We start from the raw sequence: 20,064 nt of genomic DNA, 5'->3' as shown, positions 1-20,064 counted from the left end.
CAAGACTCAAGTGGCCTAACGGATCACAAATTAGACTCGAGCGTTTGAGCACTTCGCGTTTTGTGGGCGCTTGAGAAGACCCAAATTCAGGCGTTTTGAATCCTGATTGGCTAATGGTGATCGTATAGTAAGAAGCTAAGTAGCTGTCAATCATAGGATGTGCGAGTTCCGGTTGCCACACGTGGTCTCGATAGAAAACCTGTACTAGCTGACTAATCTGCAAGAACTTTAGATAGAACATCTAGAATCCTATATGGAAGTGGAGATGGACTATCTGTACCTAGTGTTGTGATGGACTTGGTCTCAATAGAAAACATGCAATTGCTTACTAATCTGTGAGAACTGTATTAAATGGAACATCCATCATAAACGCTGCATTTTCATTTTATTGCATGAGTCATCATAGTCTACAGTGTTCATTGTTTTCCCGACATTATCCCGTCATTGTGATGTCGCGTCACAAGCAAATATACATGGGCATGCCGCCTGTAGCAGGACTTGAAGACAGAATTACTTAGTCCAGCTCCATCATCACATCGCGAAAACAATGAAAAATTCTGGTGTGCAACGCTTATGAACCACCCTGTTCGGGCCACCTCAAACATTCCCGTCATGGCTAAGCACAGCAAGGATCAATTACATGTACTCATTGTCTGATCAGTTAGGCCTTCAACTGGCTCTCACCTAAATTCATTATTCTCCCCGCCCGGTCTCAGCATAGGCCTATGACTACAAACGGCCTTTTTCCTGCCCAATGCATTTTTACGAAGGAGGCGTCCTCGCCACTTTATTGAAGGAATGTTAGAAAAAAGAAATTAGAGTATAACATATACTGGTAATTAATATCTACCTGGGGTGACATAGACTGCATTGTTTAGAATTAGGCTTGTTTATACACTTCTAGTTATGTAATAATCACACAAAGCAGCAGTGACCCATATCCTCAGGCCAAAGGAGGTGTGCCGAATTTCTTGGCTTGTTGACGTTTGTGACCCCAAAATGCGGCCAATACCAAATCTTTGGGCCAGTTTTGACGACTTCAGCAGGTTCCATCTTTCGAGCCTATCCCTTCTCTATGTAAGAGTTCAACGTATTAGTGTACAATTTCTTGTAGTTAGCATATTTGTTGAATTTGCGGCAGAGCGTGTCATAACGATACTGAGCCTGTTGTCTGTTGTTGGGCATTGTTACAGCAGGAACCTTCCATAACATCGGGACTTGATAATGACCATCAATTAACTGGGTTTTTGGCTCACCGTCAGGGGAGTCTAGCCCTGTGTCCGTCGTTGTCCGTCGTCCGTCCTCCGACGTCAGTCGTCCGTAGTCCGTATTCTGTGTGGCACGTTTCTTAACCGCTTGTGCTATGAACTTGAAACTTTGTATAAATTATGACCTAAGTCGCATGACCTCTGGGAGTGATCTTCGGTCCGATCTGATTCTTCATCGTCGATGTGGTGTACTTTTCAAGGTCACAGAGGTCAAATGTTGTGAATTGGCCGTTTGTGTGTAAATATGGCACGTTTCTTAATCACTAAAGCTATGAACTTTAAACTTGGTACACATGACCCCCTAGGTCAGATGACATGTGACACTGATTTTCGGTCCGGTTTGATTCTTAACTTGGCCACCAGCGGGCCAAAACCAAACATTTAAATAGTGCCATATCTCGCTTATTACTGATTAGCTTTTGGTAAAAATTTTATGGTAGATTCTCCTAGCAAGGATGATACGGGTTTTTGATTTGACGTACTTGTCGAGGTCACAGAGGTCAAATTGCATACATTGGCAATTGGAGCGTAACTGTGGAACGTTTGTTAACAATCTAAGGCTATTAACTTGAGACTTTGTACACATAACCCCCTAGGTCAGATGACTTGTGACACTGATTTTCGGTCCGGTCTAATTCTTAACTTGGCCACCAGGGGGCCAAAACCAAAAACTTAAAAAGGGCGATAAATCGTTTATGACTGATTTGTTTTTGCTAACATTTTTATGGTGGGTACCCCTAGCAAGGATACATCACATATCATACGGGTTTTTGATTTGACCTACTTGTCAAGGTCACAGAGGTCAAAATCAAAAATTTCACCAATAGTGGCACGTTTTGTCTTTATTCGTCCTATAGTCTTTAAATTTGGTATGTAGTCACCTGTTACATAGCTCTAAATGTTAACAAAAAATCAGGTCGATGTGGCGTACTTTTCAAGGTCACAGAGGTCAAATGGCGTAAATTGGTCGTTTGATTGTAACTATGGCACGTTTCTTAACCACTAAAGCTATGAACTTGAAATTTGGCACACATGACTCCCTACGTCATGTTACCTTGGACACCGAATTCTCGATCTGTTTTGGTACTCAACTTGGCCACCAGGAGGCCAAAACTAAAATAGGTAAAAAGTGCAATATCTCGTTTATTAGTGACTTGTTTTTGATGATACTCTTATGGTACTTACTCCGAGCAACGATACATCACATGTCATACAGACTTTGGTTTGACCTATATACTATACATGTACAATGTTTCTTAACCTGGCTGAATTCCAAAGCACCAAATATCTATACGGTGAACACAATGGCCCCTGGCCGTTTCATTTCCTCCAATATTTCCATATCTAATCTGTCTTCAGGAAATGATGGCTGGTTGACGCTGGCCTGTATCCTGAAATACTCAGTTGACCAAAACTTCTAGACTTGTTACTGTAAATTCTGAAGTTGTTGCTCCTCTGTCTCGATGAAATTCACCTGTGCCTCCAAATCGTTGGCATGACTGTCTTTCTCTGCGTTGGATCTGTATGTTCCTAATAGGCCCCATCCAAGCTTTGTACGGATATCGAGCGGATGGTCTTCTTCTCCCTTCTTTATTTCAAGTTGGAGGTGTGCCTCTGGGCAATCTATTCCAATCAATAGCTTGACCTGCGAGGGGTCAATTTCTTTGGGGATGCCCAACCCTTTGGCAATGGTCCCAAGATGGATTTAAATTCTGCTCGAAACAAGCAAAGGAGTCTTTATCAACAGTTCTGGCATTCTTAATGTGAACACTCTCAGCTTGGGCTGGATCTTGTGATCTTATAAGAAATGACACCCTGTATGATTGTTCAGTTTACTGTGAATTCATAGTTCTTATGGTTAGCCTCGTCGTTACTCCTTTCAGGCAAAGCTCTTTAGCTAATGACTTCTGTATCAACGTCAGTTGGCTCCCCGAGTTCAGTAGTGCCACAGTTGCAATGGTAGATCCATTATTACCACTGATGTAGACAGGAACCAGCTGAAAGTCTACGGTCGACTGGGTACCACAGTGGGCGACATCTGATTTATCGACCTTCCTTTTGTCATCCCTGGCGGGAAAGTGCAGCAAAGTGTGGTGACGTTTGCCACATGAGGGTTCCCTGCAAGATACTTTTGACGTGCAATCCTTGATGAAGTGTTTTGGTTTCAGGCAGTTGAGGCATAACTTCATTGCTTTGACTGCCTCTTGCCTTTCTGCAACACTCTTCGCTGCAAATTTCGGACATTTGTACAGAATATGCTGTTCTTGGCACGGACAGCAGGTAGGGTTAAAGTTTTTGTCCCTGGCATGGCTCTTCTTGTCTGGTTTGGTAGTTACAGCATTGCACAGCGTCAACTCTTGGGAGGAGGTTGTCTTAACCGGCTTCCCCTGCTTTGGCTTTTGGTCAGCTCGATCATACGACACATCATAAAGGTTGGTATCCCTGATCAAACATTCCTGTAATCAATCCCCGAGATCGTGGATGTTGGGCTGACGATCCTTAGAAATGTTCGCAACATATTTGTTCCAATAGTTGATTTTATTGGTCGGGATCCTACGGGCTGCTTTGACCAACCCATCTGTTCCCTGAAGATATGCAGTGTAACTGAGGCGATTAAGCGTAACTATGCAGTCTCATGAACATGAACATGAACGAAGAAGGATCTGAGAGATGAGAGACACTGCGAGATGTTATCACCGGTCCTAAAGTCACTTGGTCTATGAAAGCACGAGCAACCTTGTTTCTGTGTCCATACATCCGTTTGAGCTCCTGTAACATCTCATAGCATCATAGCATATCATCTTCCACTAAATCCTATCCCTTGGACACAATTATTAGCACCTCTGGTCAGTTGTGATTGTAGTACAGTGGAACCTCCCTTAGCGGACACCTCTCTATTAAGGACAACCGCTATATTAAGGACACTAGTTTTGGTCCCAAATTGGTAGTTTCTATTCAATTTGACCTCTCTAATCAGGACACCTCTCTATTAAGGACAGCACTTGCCAGTCCCGAAGGTGTCCTTAATAGAGAGGTTCTACTGAGATACTATCGATTCTTCTAGTGTCCGAAATTGTCGGTAATTTCAAGCCTCAGCAACACATCTGTTTCCAATCTCTAGGCTTTTGCTTAGGCAGTTTTACGATGGTCATCCATCACCTCAAGTTGAGTTTGTCACAAGATACCTTCACTTCTCCCGGACATGAAAGTTCATGAGCCCTATAACATTTTGCTTTGTGAGGAATAAAGTTAGCAGTTATATGAAAGTATTCAACGTGTACAGTTCAGTTTATGCACGATTCTTTAGCCCATCATCACTAAGCCTTATAACTCCCTGGTTGGAATCTGGGATCAACGAGAGGGACCGCAATTCACCACAGAAATGCCTGGCCTACTGTGTACCTGTTCATAGAATCTCTCTATAAACCTTAGCCAGTCCTTGGGAGATCCATTAAACGAGGGCAACTCCATCGGTGGTAGACCTCTCTCACTCTCAACGCTTGTCGAATACTCAGTGAATCTATCGTTATTGTTCTAGCCCGGGTCTTCTCGGCGAAGACTCGTCTCGATTCCAGGGATCAAGTAATCAACCCATCTGGTGACCAAGCTGGGGCCTGAGTTCTTGAGGGTTCCCATTCCCGAGCCAAGGGATTCAGTCATCCATAACATGCTTGATCCTGTCGACCAATAGCTGGTTGGGGTAGATGGCTAACTCTGGGCTCATGATGTCTTGATCGTGTAGGCTCACAAAGGGTGTATGCCTGTGGCTCTTCTCGAGGTTCAGGCTGGCAAGGGGCAGCTGCATTCGGTTTTTCTCGGGTTGCTTTCTCTGGCGAAGCGATCTTTCGTGGAATCTTGGTGTTGACATCAGCCTGCGTCGAGTTAACCTCACCTGGTTTATCACTGATACAAATCTCAGCAGTCTTGTCATGGACGAGTTGTAGCCTCCCACCTCTGGCTTGAACAGGAACGTCCGTCTGAGGCGTCGGCGGTATCACACCAGTAGGTTCCTCCTTGACTTTCATCAACCAATCTTGTAGGCTAGACACCTTGGATTGTACGTTACTGAATCCAGTCTGAACATTGAGTGGTTCAAGGGGGTTAGGTAACTCCTCAACAATAGCCTCAGTAGAACTAGAACAGTCTGTGTATTCACTTGAATTTTCAGTAATTGAAGCCAAAGTTTTACTATTAATGCGAAACCTAAGGGCATCGAGTACAGTCAAGGCAATTTCTTTGCGTGAGGCAAACCATTATGTAGCATCCATGACGATTTCTATACATTGATTCAGTTTCCTGCAAAAGCGCCAAGGAGGTAAATATACACTCTTTGCATTCCCTGAGATGACGCTTCGAACGATCATTCTGAATGCCTTTCAAGGCCTTGTTTTGGTAGCGAGTCAGGATTCCTGCCTGATTAGACCTCATGCGTTTGAGTTGAGCGGTGTCTGAATCCATGGTGAAACCATTGAAGAAAGTTCTGATGTTAAGAAGATGTTATTTAAACTTTGTGTCGAATTTCTTGGCGTTTGGACGATGATTTTTACTTCAAAAACACAAGTTTGGAATTTTTAATGTTTATTTTGGGATAAGAAGTCCAATGTCTACAGAAAACAGATTCGCTAGAGTGTGGCGTGAATAAATATGACGTTTGAAGATGGCTCGTAGTTCGGGTAGATGTTGTACTCCTATCTGCTTTCTGGGCTGTAGGTCTTAGTTTTTGGTTTAACTGAAAGGATACAAGTTGCACCGGGACTAAGTATAAATTAGTATAACTGATATAAAATGCATGGCACTTTCAGTGAATGAAATCAGGGGAGCCAGAGCGTTCCCAAGAAAGACATGATAATGATGAGAAATAGAGGTAGAAATATTAAAACTATCACTGAAAGGCCCAAGCATGTTTATACACACGAATGAGTTAAGTAAAATAGGCGTTCTCACGTGACGCCATCTATCCACAGACCGGTACAACTCTATTGTAGAGCAAAAAGGTGTGTCCAATTGTCGGACAGGAAAATATCACAAAGTAAGAAATACTGATCCGTAGTCAGACACTCTAGCAAATTATAACAGTGCGGTCTAGATAGGATTGAAAGTTATTCATTTGGGCAAACACATCGACCAACATAATGGTAGAGTGTAAGCAAGTAAAACCACAACAACTTCTCAGATCAAGGCACTAAACCCGGGAAGGGGGGACCCAAGGTTCACAAAACATAAACATGGCTGCCAGCAAGATGGGAACAGGCGGAGCCGAGTTGAACCAAGGCAAAATGTTGTAAAACCACTGAGCTATAATACTCACATAACATCGTGCCGGGTAACCGGGACATTTACAAATAAGAAAAAGCGGCACATAGTAAAGTTTACTGTAGTATATAGTGTAAATGTTTTTTTTGCAGAGGGACATAAGATGGCAGATAATGGCAAAGGCCAGGAGCCTCGAACTCAGAAAGTGACGTAGATAGTAAGACCGACTGGCGGTAAATATAAATTGAAGACGGGAGCGCCGACAGGAGGTGTTAAACCCTCCTGCCCTCTGTTGGGATTAGTAATAGGGAGGGCTGCTGATCTATGGAACAGCCTCCTTGTTATTGTTTGGGGTTGAGGAATTAGGCTCACGCTCAGTCGGGAACAATGGATGATACTGAGGGAAGATAGAATAAAATCCGAATCGGGATCAAGGGCTCTAGAAACGTAATGATAACGTTCCTCCAAGTAACTTGAGTGAAATCCACTGATACCTGCATGTATCCCGTAGGTTGTATACCAAGCCTTTGTACAACATCTTCCCGGTGATATCTTCAGATAGCTCTCATCGAAGAACATTTCAACGAATCTGCCTGCCCTTGAAATCAGCAATACCCTTTGCTGTTTTCACTGATGGGGTTTTGATGTAAACCAACTGTCATAACCGAAGATGAAACATCTGTCACTGACATTTCAGTTTATGTCGGCGCCATACTATTACGAATCAGATTGCACGACACATAAGAAGATGTAGAAGTAACAGGTGTAGTCTCCGCTGTTTCTGACAAAGTAATAGTGGTATCCGTTTGCTCTGGCGATGCTGGAGTATTCCTCTTCTGATTTATACTTCTGTATTCCCTATAACTTTGTCCCATTGGCCTTGGATGCCTGAACGGAAATATACGGAAATGGACACCATGTAAAGCCGTTTGGTGTAATGCCATACATACACCGCTCATCGTTTGACTTGTACACATACGTGAAATGTGATCATGTACTAAACACAAGCTACAAATTCTCTTCACCATCCCCATGTCTTTTTTGTTTCGTGGAAAGGGGTAATCGTTCATCGCCATGTTGCGATGAACCACAAATTGCGCAGCTACTCGCCAGGCCAACAAAGAAACCAAGTGTCAACACGGGTGGGTCATGCTGACATAACATAACCGGCCTTTCGTCCTCAAGGTCAATGTACTCACTTACAGGTTCGTACGTTCAATCTGTCCTTTCAGAGCATTTAAGAACGTTTGTAACACATATTCCACTGAACTATCAATGTCTGCTATGTCACTGCGAACATGACCATGCAACTTTTCATTGAGAATCAGCATTAATATAGCAGCAGCACTGTCCTCGTTCACTGAGTGAGTCTTTTAACTCTGTAGATCCGTCATTACGTGATTGTAATACGTTCTTAGTCCTAGGGCCGACATACTTGGTTCTTTCAGATGTTGTTCAAGATAGCTTAATTTGCTGTTGAAGGCACGATTGACCTGACTAAAGCAAATGCTTCTCCTTCGAGTAATCCATATGAATAGTCAAACCGATTACTATCCGTAAGAGAAGGATGGTTACCAATTTCCGCCTGGAATCTCTCCAAAAAACGGAATCCATTCAGTAAGGTTACCATTAACTCTTTCGCTACCGCAGGGTTTTTCTCTAGTATGGTACCCCTGGCCCGCAGTGTTTTAGGTAAAAACACCCAAAACAACAAGTTTTATTTGAAAATTTGTAACTTTTTAATTCATTAAGGTATCAACGAGATATTTACATATGTTGTAGGTTAGACCCGTATCTATCATATGAAATAATAAAATTGAGTTTTTTGGCCCCCCTGACCCCCAAAATATGGGGTCAATGAGTGCACTTGTTCCAATTATCTGTGTTGTTGCGTGTTCTCCATGGTTTTTACTCTAAAATTAACAAAGATAACATGTCTAGCAAATGTTTATGATGAGAATCAAAATAAAGATGCCTTTTACAGTTAGTATTTTGTACTTTGGTTCATTTTTTTGACCCTTTTGGTCTCAAAAGCCTAAATAGTCACATAGTCTTGATTTTACGTGAAACCCAAGAAAATCCCAAAAAGCGACCACCATGTCTTTTCTTCCTTCACACCATGTATTTCACTTCAGTGTGTGCCAGAGTTTAAAACAGGGAGTTGAATGCAGAGGTACGTTGCACTTAGGGCACATTATGCTGGTCTCAGGTCTTTTGGGGGGGTTGCTCCAGACCATGGTGTTCCGCGTACGGCTTTGGGTCCTTTCGACACTGGGCACAAACGCGAGTCTTGCGTTTGACTTTTTTCCCCAGTGTAGCATCTTGGAAGGGTGTGTCATCTGGCCAATGCTTAGATAGTCGTGATTCCAGACGTTCCACATGACCTACAGTGTCCAACTGATGTTGTATGATGCCTTTAGGGTCTGGTAGTTCCAGTGCATTTCCTGTCTTCGCTTTACTCAATATCTTTTCGATGAACTTCATTTTGAATTCTAGGTGCAGCAACTTTTTCGCTTCTGGTTCCCTGTTGTTGAACAGCACAAAGGCATTCAGTACTGCAATGTCAATCAAGTGGAAGAAGAATTTTGACGTCCACTTCAATGACTTCCTTGAATGTCCATAGTCTGCTACCATCTGGTCACTTTTATCGACACCTCCCATTCGCTTGTTGTAGGCCAGCACCATTGATGGTTTCTTCACTGCAATCTCAACATTATTTACCTTCCTTTTTTTCCCTGTGTCGATCAAATCAGCATGATGCATGTTACTGATCATAGTGCAAGGCTTCTTGGTCTTCTTTTCACGCCATGAAATTACCGTCATGTTCCTTTTATGTCTATGGATTATTTCGCCAACACGAACAACTGCATTTTTGACAGCCGGTGGTACACCCTTCTTTCTCATGTCTTGAGTTCCACAAGTGTAAATCTTCTGCTTCATGAGGTGTTCAGTCAATGCCGGACTGTTGTAATATCGATCCATATACAGTTGTCTGTATTCACCTACTACATTTGGATCTGCACCTTCACGTATCAAATATACAACGATTCGAGGAATGGCTTCGGTCTTGAATGGGTCATCATCTCGATTTCCGAGATACGGTATCATCTTGTCCTCTCCTGTACAGACTATTAAGTTCCAAGTGTAACCTGCTGAATCACACAGCAAGTACGACTTTATACCATACTTTGCAGGCTTGTTGGCGATGTACTGTTTGAATACTAATCTGCCTTTCCACAGGTACAGTCCCTCATCCAGTGACATAACTTTCCCTGGATCGTAGGAATCCATAAACTTTGGAGCAAAGCCATCAATGATTTTTCTCAGCTTGAACAACCGGTCATAACCTGGTTGTCCACGTGGAATGAGGTTGGCATTGTTGTTAAAGTGAAGGAATCTAAGGATATGTTCGAATCTATTCCTTGAAATGTACTTTCCAAACACAGGAGTTGCCAAGATCGCCCTTGTAGACCAGTATAGCTTGAGAGACGGTTTTCGGATGATACCCATCAACATGTTTATGGCAATGAACAATTCGATTTCATCAGGTGTTGTGGGATACCAGTCCTTCGTGATGAGTGCACCTTCATTCGGAGCAAAGTTTGCAATGGATTGGGTAGCGTACCTGTTGGTTTCGTCACAAACAAGTCTAATAAATGCATCGTCCAAAAATACACGAATGTAGTCATAAACTGTATGCCCAACTCGATCGTCAAGGAGATGTTTGCCTTCAAGATTCGGGCCATTATAACTCTCAACATGGGGTATGTTATTAGTCTCATACCAAGGCGATGTCGCACGATTTCTAGCTCTGCCTTGGGCAGCAGGCCGTCCCCGATTACCACGGCCTCTTCCCCTGGCTTGTACACCGCGAGCTCGATTACCACGCCCTCCCCTCGTTTGAACACCTTGACCCTGGTTGCCACGACCTCCGCCTCTGACCCGTACACCTCCCCTGACTCGCACACCACAGCCCCTGGCTCTACCTCTTGGCATGGGAGCACGATTTTATCGGGTGATTCACTTCTACTCCTGGTGGATGCATCACTGTCGTTGTGAATGTCTTGATTGGACCCTGTCCTGACTCGCACATCACGGTCCCTGGCTCTACTTCTTGGCATGGGAACACGATTTCTAATGGGTGATTCACTTCTACTCCTGGTGGATGCATCACTGTCGTTCTGAATGTCTTGATTGGAGTTGTTATCTGTAGGTGCAGACACATTATACCTTGATCCAACTGGGGCACAATGTCCCCGGTTGCACCCTGTCCTGACTCGCACACCACGGCCCCTGGCTCTACCTCTTGGCATGGGAACACGATTTCTATCAGGTGATTCACTTCTACTTCTGGTGGATGCACCACTTGCTTGATGGTCCTCATAGTCACTAAGTTCCTGATTGACATCGTTCTCACTCACAGAATGACCATCACTGTCGTAGTTGACATCGGCGTCGGGTTGATAATCGACATCCATGATGTCATCTTCAGATGCAGGGGCACCATTATCTACATCCATGTCCTCGTTTTCGGATGCAGGTAAGCTTTCAGCTATGCTCATGTCATCATAGGCAGGTTGTAACAAGCTAGAATCTACACACACTTCATCATCCTGAGGACCGTTATCATCATCATCTGATTCACCAAGATCCAAATCGTCATCATCAGAATCAGCATCTATCAGCATCTCAAGTACTTGGCTGGTACTAAATGCTGCAGAGAAAAAGGGGCAAAAAACTGGTAAGGGGCGAGTTCTGCAGCAGTACAGGTCATATTGTGTGCTAATATGATAATATTTGTAGAAATAATAGGTACAAAAACAGTTGGAAGGGTATTTGAAATGCACTCGCGCCAAAGTCCTATGTTCAAATTTCCCGCCATTTCTGGGTAACAGTGCTTCTGATTTGAGGTGCGCGATCGCGCTTGCGCCCCTAAGCGCCCGCAAAATGGTGACAGGGAGCGTTTTCTATCGCGCCCCTGGGAATTACACTAATAATATCGCTTGCCAACTTCCGTTAGCGGGCTCTCCCGCGCTCCCCGTGTTGATATCCAAGCCGCGCTCGTCACTGGGCAAGCTACGAAGTTTCCCGAGAAGTTCCGACCTGATCAGGTGATCTTGCCGTCGTCGTAGCGCAACCTCGTCCCGCTTATCTGTGTGGCCTATTGTTTGCGCGGTGAATCATCACAATGCTTCTTTTTAGTAGCGATAGGGACGAGTTTTGGTCTATTTGTTGACCTCGGGCCGCCATTTATCATCATCACTTATTATTACAATACATGAAATAAGCATGCAAACACCAACGAACAAAACAGGTAATAGGAAACATTTGATTGGATTCATATAAAAGGCAAGCATTTGCATAAAAAGGTGGCTAACATAGTGTTTATAAGCAAGGGAACAATTTCTTGAAATGCGAGCTCCTAGGCATGTCATAGAGAGTTTATTTTAGGAGAGTGAATAGCTCTCCCAGCATACTATAGGAGAGCTATTTATAGCTCTCCTAGACATTTTAAGTGAGAAGGACTGGGGTAATAAAATGGCAACAATGTCCGCTTCAAAAACTGTTTATACGATCAATATATACTGTTGTAGGCCTTCAAATGCAAATGTAGGGCCTCATTAGTGTCCATTCTACGACCTGTGCAGGGATTTATCATAGAAGAGCCTGGTTTGAGTAGATAGATCGGCATGTTTTAGACGGGCATGAGGATTGAAATGCAATGACACCACGTGCTCGCCACATGTTAGTGAGCTACAGGCGATATTATGAACGAACACCCTATGAAACACCATCGAAATTAAGCTTTGGATTACACTTTATCAATGTGTATACTCACCCATACTTGATATCGCCAGATAACAGCGATATTTGCGATAGTTTCACCGGTGCCGACTTCAAATCGAAACTTCAATTTTTCCAATACCACGTGTCCTTGTCGTCTGCTCTTCACGCCGAAGGCAAGGACATGTTGACGGAAAAAATCACGAGATGGCAGCACTATACATTCTACAGTCTAAGCCTCGTCCAAAGGCGGTGTTATAGCGAGTTATTTAGTAATTTATATTTATCTGAGGTATGTAGGCCTCCCGGTAAATACCGGGTGCGGGCCAGGGGTACGGGATAGAGGCACCCGGTATATACCGGGTGCGGTAGCGAAAGAGTTAAACGTCTGTAAAGTTAAGTTGGGAAGTTTTGATGTAGTAGCCGTCGCTTTTCCCGAGGTAGTCGGTGTTGCAACCGTTGGTTTTTTCCCATCGTATGTATATCCAAACAGCTCTTTGCACAGAATATCTTAGATTGATTTTGCATCATTTTCTAAAATGCCGTGTCAACATCAGTATAAGCTGCAGTCTCGTCTGTTTCAGCAAGAACGCATCCTATTTCTAAATCTAGCACCTTCAGATCTTGAAAGTTGTCGAAAACTTTGCACTTCTGGTTTTCTACTGCGGAGTTGCTGACTACAAATTGATGGTGAACTGGACTCTATCGCATCTTTTTTACAACTGACTTTATTTCTACAAACTATTGACTTAGTAAACATACCAAGTGTCGTGATTATAAGATTACGAACTAATCTTAGCCATAGCTTTACCAGCATGATAGCAGCATATGGATAGCAGATGTTATCAACTCAGGTGCAACCCTTATAATCTGACCAGTCCTGTGCCCTGACCCTAGTCGTCTATGGTTATACACAATGATGCAACATTAGGTAAAGACTAGCTTGTTATTGCTTGTTAACGGTATCCTGCACAATTAAAACTATGAAAATTAACATTTTCTGTCCAAATGTGGTATTTTCGTAAAATACTTCATAAAAGTGGTCCTTTTTTAGAGTAAAAATACTATTGATTCACACTTCCAAATGCCAGGAAAATGCCATTTCAGACCTTTTATTTTCAAATTTTTCAGGGGGAGGGCCCCCAGCCCCTGTTCGGATGTGCCTGCGGCGCATGCAGATCGCCTTCGGCGATCTATCCCACTGCCACCCCTGGACAAAAAAGTTAAATACGGCCCTGGAAATCAAATCGTAATCTCCCTCATTTCGAAACATTTTCCCAAAATTATCTGTGAACATTATAAGTTCAATGATATATCATACTAAATGTTAAACAAATTTCTTATTGGACAAGACATCTCTCATCAAATCTCTCTCTCTTTCCCTACACACATTCTTTTTCAAAATATCTTTGTGGAATAACTTTTCGAGATTATTTAAAAAAAATATTTAATCAATATGAATCTCCCTCCTCCATTTCGAAATCTTGTTTCAAATGTATTTGTGGACAGAATAAGTTCAATGATATATCAAACTTTGTCATCAACCAAATTCTCAGTGGAAAAGTCATATCAAATCTCTCTCTCTTTCCTTCCATGCCTTCTTTATCAACATTTCTCTGTTGACAATAACTTTCAAAAATACAAAAGGAATACCGAATCAAAATCACCTTCCATTTCGAAATCATTTTACAAATTCATTTGTGGACACTATTATTATCAACAAGATTATCAGTGCACAATATATCACTCATCAAATCTCTCTTTGCTCTTTCTTTTTGCATTCCTTTTCCAAATTTCTCTGTGGACAATACATTGTCAGGTATATAACATCATTTCGAAAAGTATTTCCAATTTTACATGTGGACAATCTAAGTTCAATGATCTATGCAACTAAATTATGAACAAATTATCAGTGGACAAGACATTCCTCATCTAAACTCTCTGTTTCATTTATAATTCCTTTCCCAAATTTATTTGTGGACAAGTTATTTCATTATTTCAAGAATGAAATTTATGTTCCTCTTGTCGTGTCCAGTTGTGCAATTTCGGCGAAGACAGAACTGGTGTCCGGTTGTGCATCTCCGGCGAAAATGGAACTGGGTTTACGGCATTTGTTGTTTTATGCAAAACTTGATGTTGTCCCCAAGTCGTCAAATTAAGGCTCAAATACCGTTATTGTTCAGTGTGCCGTCTACTCTGAAGGGACATCGAAACAGATGTAAGTTTAGGGCCTTTGGAGAATGTCATATATACCTCTCAACTGAAATAGTATGCTCATAGTGAGCACCTTTAGTAGGCGTTATCGCCCATTGTCTTTTCTTCCCGCCGCGTGGGTCATGTGGTTGTCCAAATCGCTAAAATGAGTTTATGCCGCTGTAATGTCTTTAAGGATACCCTTTGTAGGTATAAGCGTAATATGTAACAAGTAATAACAACCTTGGTAAGATCTGTGCTGTTGTTTGAGCTGTAAATGAAGGTTTGGACCAAGAACTTGGTTATAGCTTGTGTTCGCAGGTGGCAGCACCGTGCGGTGCAATTGTCTTCAATGTTGTGACATTGTCTTGTTTGTTTAGTTTTCGTTGTAGAGGATGCACAAGTCTCTGTATGTCTTTGTACCATTGTTGAGACGTGGTTGTTCCTTTGTCTTTGCAGTTAAACCATCATAACCATCATAACCATCATCAACTTCATCGTATATAGAGAGCAGAGATGCGTAAAATCAGTCGTTGTTTTCTCATCGAGTACGAGGACGGGAGCTGTCGTGTGACCACGACACCTCTTCCATTTCGAAATCTTTGTTTCAAATTCAACTGTGGACAGTGTAATTTGATGATATATCAAACTAAATTATGAACAAAATTATATGTGGACAAACTTATCTTATCAAAGCTCTCACTTTTATTTCTGAATATTCTCTCACAAATTTCTCCGTGGACTGTTAGATTTTATTGAAACTAAATCGTATATTACTAACAAAAATTTTTGTTGACATGTTTTCAAATCTCCCACGTAGAGTCGAAATCCTTCTCGTAATTTATCTGTGGACAATATGTTTTCAAGAATTAAAATATCTTCCTCGAAAACTTCTGCCAAATTTATCTGTGGACAGCTTCAGTTAAAAAAATTTAATTAAATTACCAGCAAAATTCTCAGTGGATAAGACATCATTATTAAAATATCTTTCTTCCATTTTTGAATCCTTTTCCTAAATAGTCTGTGGATAATTAAAAAATATATTGTCATCGAATTTTGAACAAAAAGTAGTGAGGGACAAAAGGCCATCACATCTTCTGTTCCATTTCTAGTTTCACATGATATCTCTCTGTGGACAACGTTGATAAACATGAGAATGAGAATGAGAAATAATTAACCAATTGTGGATGCCTTTTGGTCATCGGACAAATATGGATTTTTTTTGGAGGATACTCTTTGGTTTATAAGGACGTAAGAAATGTGGGTTTGAGACAGAGAAATTAAACTTTTTGTGAACATGTTTTCGTGCACAAAAAAAATTGAGTTCGAGATTGAAAAGTAATCTATATAAGGACGCTTTTTTAGTCCACTGAAAAGTATGGCCTTGACCCTGAACATTTTTTCGAAATTGAGTATTTTGTGGGCGTTTGTTTGTCCACTGAGTAATGTGGCATAGAAATATTGATTACTAACATTGTTTGGACATTATTTGGTGCACTGAAAAATATGGCTGTGGGACTAGGAAATTAAACATTTTGTGGACGCTTTTTGGTACTCAAAGAAAAATAGCTTTGAAGTTGAGAAATAAATTTTTTGTGGTCATGCAGATTTTGATCAACTGAGTGATGTGGCAGAGGTATAGAGAATTATACATATGTGGACGTGTTTTGTTGCACTGAAAAATATGGCTTTGAGACTGATGAATTTCTTGGCAAAAACGTATTGTACTTCACTCTTTTTTTCCCTCCTGAATGGCCTAAATGGCACAATGGAGGCTTTAGTAACATTTTTTAAAGTTTTTTTCCCAATTTTATTTTGGAGTTGTGACATTTGAAATAGGCCTTTCTTCAAAGGTCTCTTCCCTCAGCCGATATAAGTTATCCTGCCCTAAAAGCTGCACTTCTACACCACTTCCTCTAAGATCGCATAATTGACAACAATGACCAAAACTGCTCTCCCCATATTCACTGCAAATGACATGCATTAACATTCTCCGAGGTGAGCACATGGTCCCTGGACCATTTCATATTAGATATGTCACATTTCTCTTCTCACAATTTCAGTGTGCGGTTTTAAACGAAAAACTGGATGCCTTATTGAACACCTTGAATGCTGAGTCAAAAGCTTCCAAAAAAGCTGAGGCCAAGGTCCAGGAGGAAATAAAAGCCGTTGTGAAACTATTGGAACCTAAACCAGAAAAGCCAAAGAAAGAAGTGGATAAGAATAAAGAATCTTCAAAGACACTTGATCCTCCGAAAAGCCTGGATTTGAATGGGGAAAGTTCTCGTGATGATGTCGCATCTAGTGGACTGACACCCCCCAAGCCCACGAGGAGAAGATCTGTAAGTAGCCCAGATTGGGCGCTTTATGAAGTTGTTGATGTGACCTATCTCTCATATTCTTTATCTGATGAAAATAATGCTAGGACTAATTTGTCTAAGAGTAATGTTGTGAAAGAACTTATAGCAGATGGTATTTTGTGTGAAAATAAGACCAGCTTTGAGATTGAGGAAAGTGAACCTCCAAAGTCTTTGAGGAGGAAATTTAGAATGGGTACACGATTTCTGTCTAAGGACAGTCCTGTTAGCTCTCCAAGTATGAGTGGGGAAACTGTAATGAGATATTTTGACAGGGTTATCGAAGACTTGGTCAACCATGTGAGTTTAGATAATGGTGAAACTTCGATTGACAATAGTCAGGAGGAGACACTATTTTTCCCAAGTAATGTTCGAGGCAGAACCCTCTATTCTGCCAACAGTAGTGTTGATGCATTGCCCACATGTTCTGATATTGATAACACTGAGCAGGTTTCTGAAGATGAGCCTGAAACCCATGAAGCACAGGAGGATAAAATTGTTGTCTCGAGGCGAAATCCACCACCCCTCGAACCACCAAGAAAAAAATCAGTGTGCCTTCAACTTTCAACACTATCAGCAGATAGTGAAGGTGAAAATGAATTAAATGAAGCTTTAAGAAGAGAATATATTGCATTCAGTAGTCTTGAAGGTAAAAGTGGAGCAAATGTGGCTTTAGGATGGGAATGTAGAAGTAGTTTGGGAGAAATAGATGCTCTAGAACACAGTACCAATACTTCTACTGAGAATATGAGTTGCGCTGGCTCACAGGCTAGTATGCTTTCCATTGCAAATATACCCCCTAAGCCCCCTCATGGGATATTAAGGACCCCAAAAACATCGATAGAGCAACGTGTCAGTTTTCAAGAAATTGTTGATGAAATTGGCAGAGATGACCTCAGTTGTACGGCAGAAGATTGGAGACTGTCTGGTGAAGATTTGTCATTTTCTGAAACCACATCAAACGTGTCAAAAGAAACATTCAAAAGTTTAGGCTGCCAGTCGACAACTCGGATCCGAGGTCAAAGATTAAGTCATAGTGATAATAACGACAGCTTCAAAAAACACGTGTCGGTGGATGATATTGGATATATGGATGAATATGGTCGTGCTGGTGTTTGCCCGGACTCGCCAAAACCACAGAGGAGAATGCTGCCTGGTTTGAACTGCCCAGGATTACCTCTTTTGGAAATGGAAGAGAGTGTTGACGAATTGGACAGAGAAGTAGAAATTGCAACACTTGACCTAGATTGTGATAAAGAAGTTGAGTGCGCCTCGTTATTGGGTTTTGATGCGTCGGATTCTTCATCATTCGATTGTGCATTGTCAGTGGGACAAATGATTTCCAGGGAGAATTCTGTGTGTGGTGATGGTGGGCCACATGCTAGGAAGCCCACACTATTTCAGGCCGAGTCTGAAGAAATCAATGAGGGATTACCTCTTGAAGATGGAGGTAGTACAAAAGGCCGGTCTGGTTCTAGGCATCCTTCACCATGTAGAGCCAGTTCTCTCACCAGTGATGAGGGCTTGCTACATGAAAAAGAAAACTCCATTGAACAGTGTGTCATAAAGCTTGAACATAAACTCAGTGGAAACTTTAAAGCTGTTGAAAATAAAGGAGAAGAAGTAAGGGCCAATTTTGTGACTGACCAAAATGTCAGTAGGGCAATCAAAATGGCGGAATATGTCTCTGATAAATTTGTTGATAATGTGCTCGTGGATCCACGCAATGAGGGAGTCAGGGAAAGTGGCAAACATAAAGATGAAGCTGAGCGTGATCAGTTGACAACACCACAGGAAAAAAATCATCAATTTGTAGTTGAAGATGGGGGAAGGACTAATTTAAAAAAAATGGGTGTGGAACTGAATGATGGTGATGGAAAGGATGAGTTTTGCAACCTGGATAGAAGGGTGTGTGATAATGAAGCAAGTGACAAACATTGGAATATCAAAAGAAGACGACCTATAAAGTCTACAAGAAATGTTTCCAAAATAGACCAAATTGAAATTTTATTGGCAATGAATATGAATGCAGTGACTGACAGAGAAGGAAAAGATCTTGGCAGTGATTTGGAAATAGATGTTCATACCCAAGTTAAATGTGTGGATACAGTTTTTGAACTCCCCGCTGTCAAGATTCCACCTCCTAAACCACCAAGGATTAAGTTGGGATGTGGGAACCAGAGGTTGTTAATTCCTGCCGAGGATGCTCGGAAATCATTGGATGACAGTTCTTCGAACTTGAGTGGTTGGGTGTGCACAATAGGTTTTGTTCCTAAACCCCCAGAGGTAATGCTGTGTTCAATTTTCTGAATGATAATGAATATGAATGCTAAGAGACACCACCATACACGTACGTTGACTTTTATTTGGAGCACCTTTTCAACAACTCAACAATTTCAGTGCACATCTTGGATGTTGTATGATAGATACATTAGTATTTGGAACTGTATTTTACCTTTTTACCCCTACCACTCGGCCCATAAAAGCTTGAGAGATATTGTCGAGGCCTGCACCGTCTGTTTGTCTGTCCGCTGAACTCGTTCGTTCATCTTTTTGGCTCACCTTAGGGAAGTCTATACAACAGCCAGCGTCCGTCGTCGTCGTCATCATCGCATGTATCCTGTTTCAAAAACAGTTGCATTTTTTTAACCGCTAGGGCTATGAACTTGAAACGTTGTACATATGACCCCCTAGGTCAGTTGACCTCTGACAATGAAATGAAGGGCCAGAAGTGGAAACCTAAAAAGTATGATATCTATCTAATGAGAGACTCATTTTCGAAGGTCGTATCATTCGAAGACAACGACGGCAACTCATTTGTGGGCCTACTTGACCAAATAAAGCAAGGTTTGATTCTAGGAGTTGCTTCTTCTCCTTCGTGGAATTTTGACATGGCGGCATGTGCCGAGGGCGAGAGGGAGATTGTTCTCGAGTCTGTGCTAATCGGGAAAAATTGGGATGAGCTAATGGAGTGCACAAAGGAATTGCCGGTCAGTGCCTGTGTAAAATCGTTCGGTGACTTTGTGAAATTTGTTGTGAAAATCACAGACCATCCTGCAGATTGCATTTGCAGCAGACCGAAGTTGGTGAACAATGCATTTGATAAGATGATGAAGGCACCTGCCAGAGCACGCCTCCCGTCACTGCCCAATCTGATGGAACCCCCTAGAAACCAGGTTGAATAATAAGTTAATTGATACTTTGAGAGA

General features: G+C 41.9%; 1 protein-coding gene across 2 annotated transcripts in view; it reads left to right on the top strand.

The window, feature by feature from the left end:
• The window catches only part of LOC135494968 (diacylglycerol kinase delta-like), a 782,762-nt gene that overhangs the window by 488,191 nt on the left and 274,507 nt on the right, over window positions 1-20,064 (top strand). For both annotated transcript variants that reach the window (XM_064783336.1, XM_064783337.1), the window contains one exon: window positions 16,562-16,840. In XM_064783336.1, the coding sequence (XP_064639406.1) occupies window positions 16,562-16,840 (279 nt within the window). The remainder of the gene's footprint in view (window positions 1-16,561; window positions 16,841-20,064) is intronic.

Source organism: Lineus longissimus, chromosome 10, assembly GCF_910592395.1.
Source record: "Lineus longissimus chromosome 10, tnLinLong1.2, whole genome shotgun sequence".
Lineage (NCBI taxonomy): Eukaryota > Metazoa > Nemertea > Pilidiophora > Heteronemertea > Lineidae > Lineus > Lineus longissimus.
Note: the sequence above shows the minus strand (reverse complement) of the source record. Positions and strands in the feature narration are given on the sequence as shown.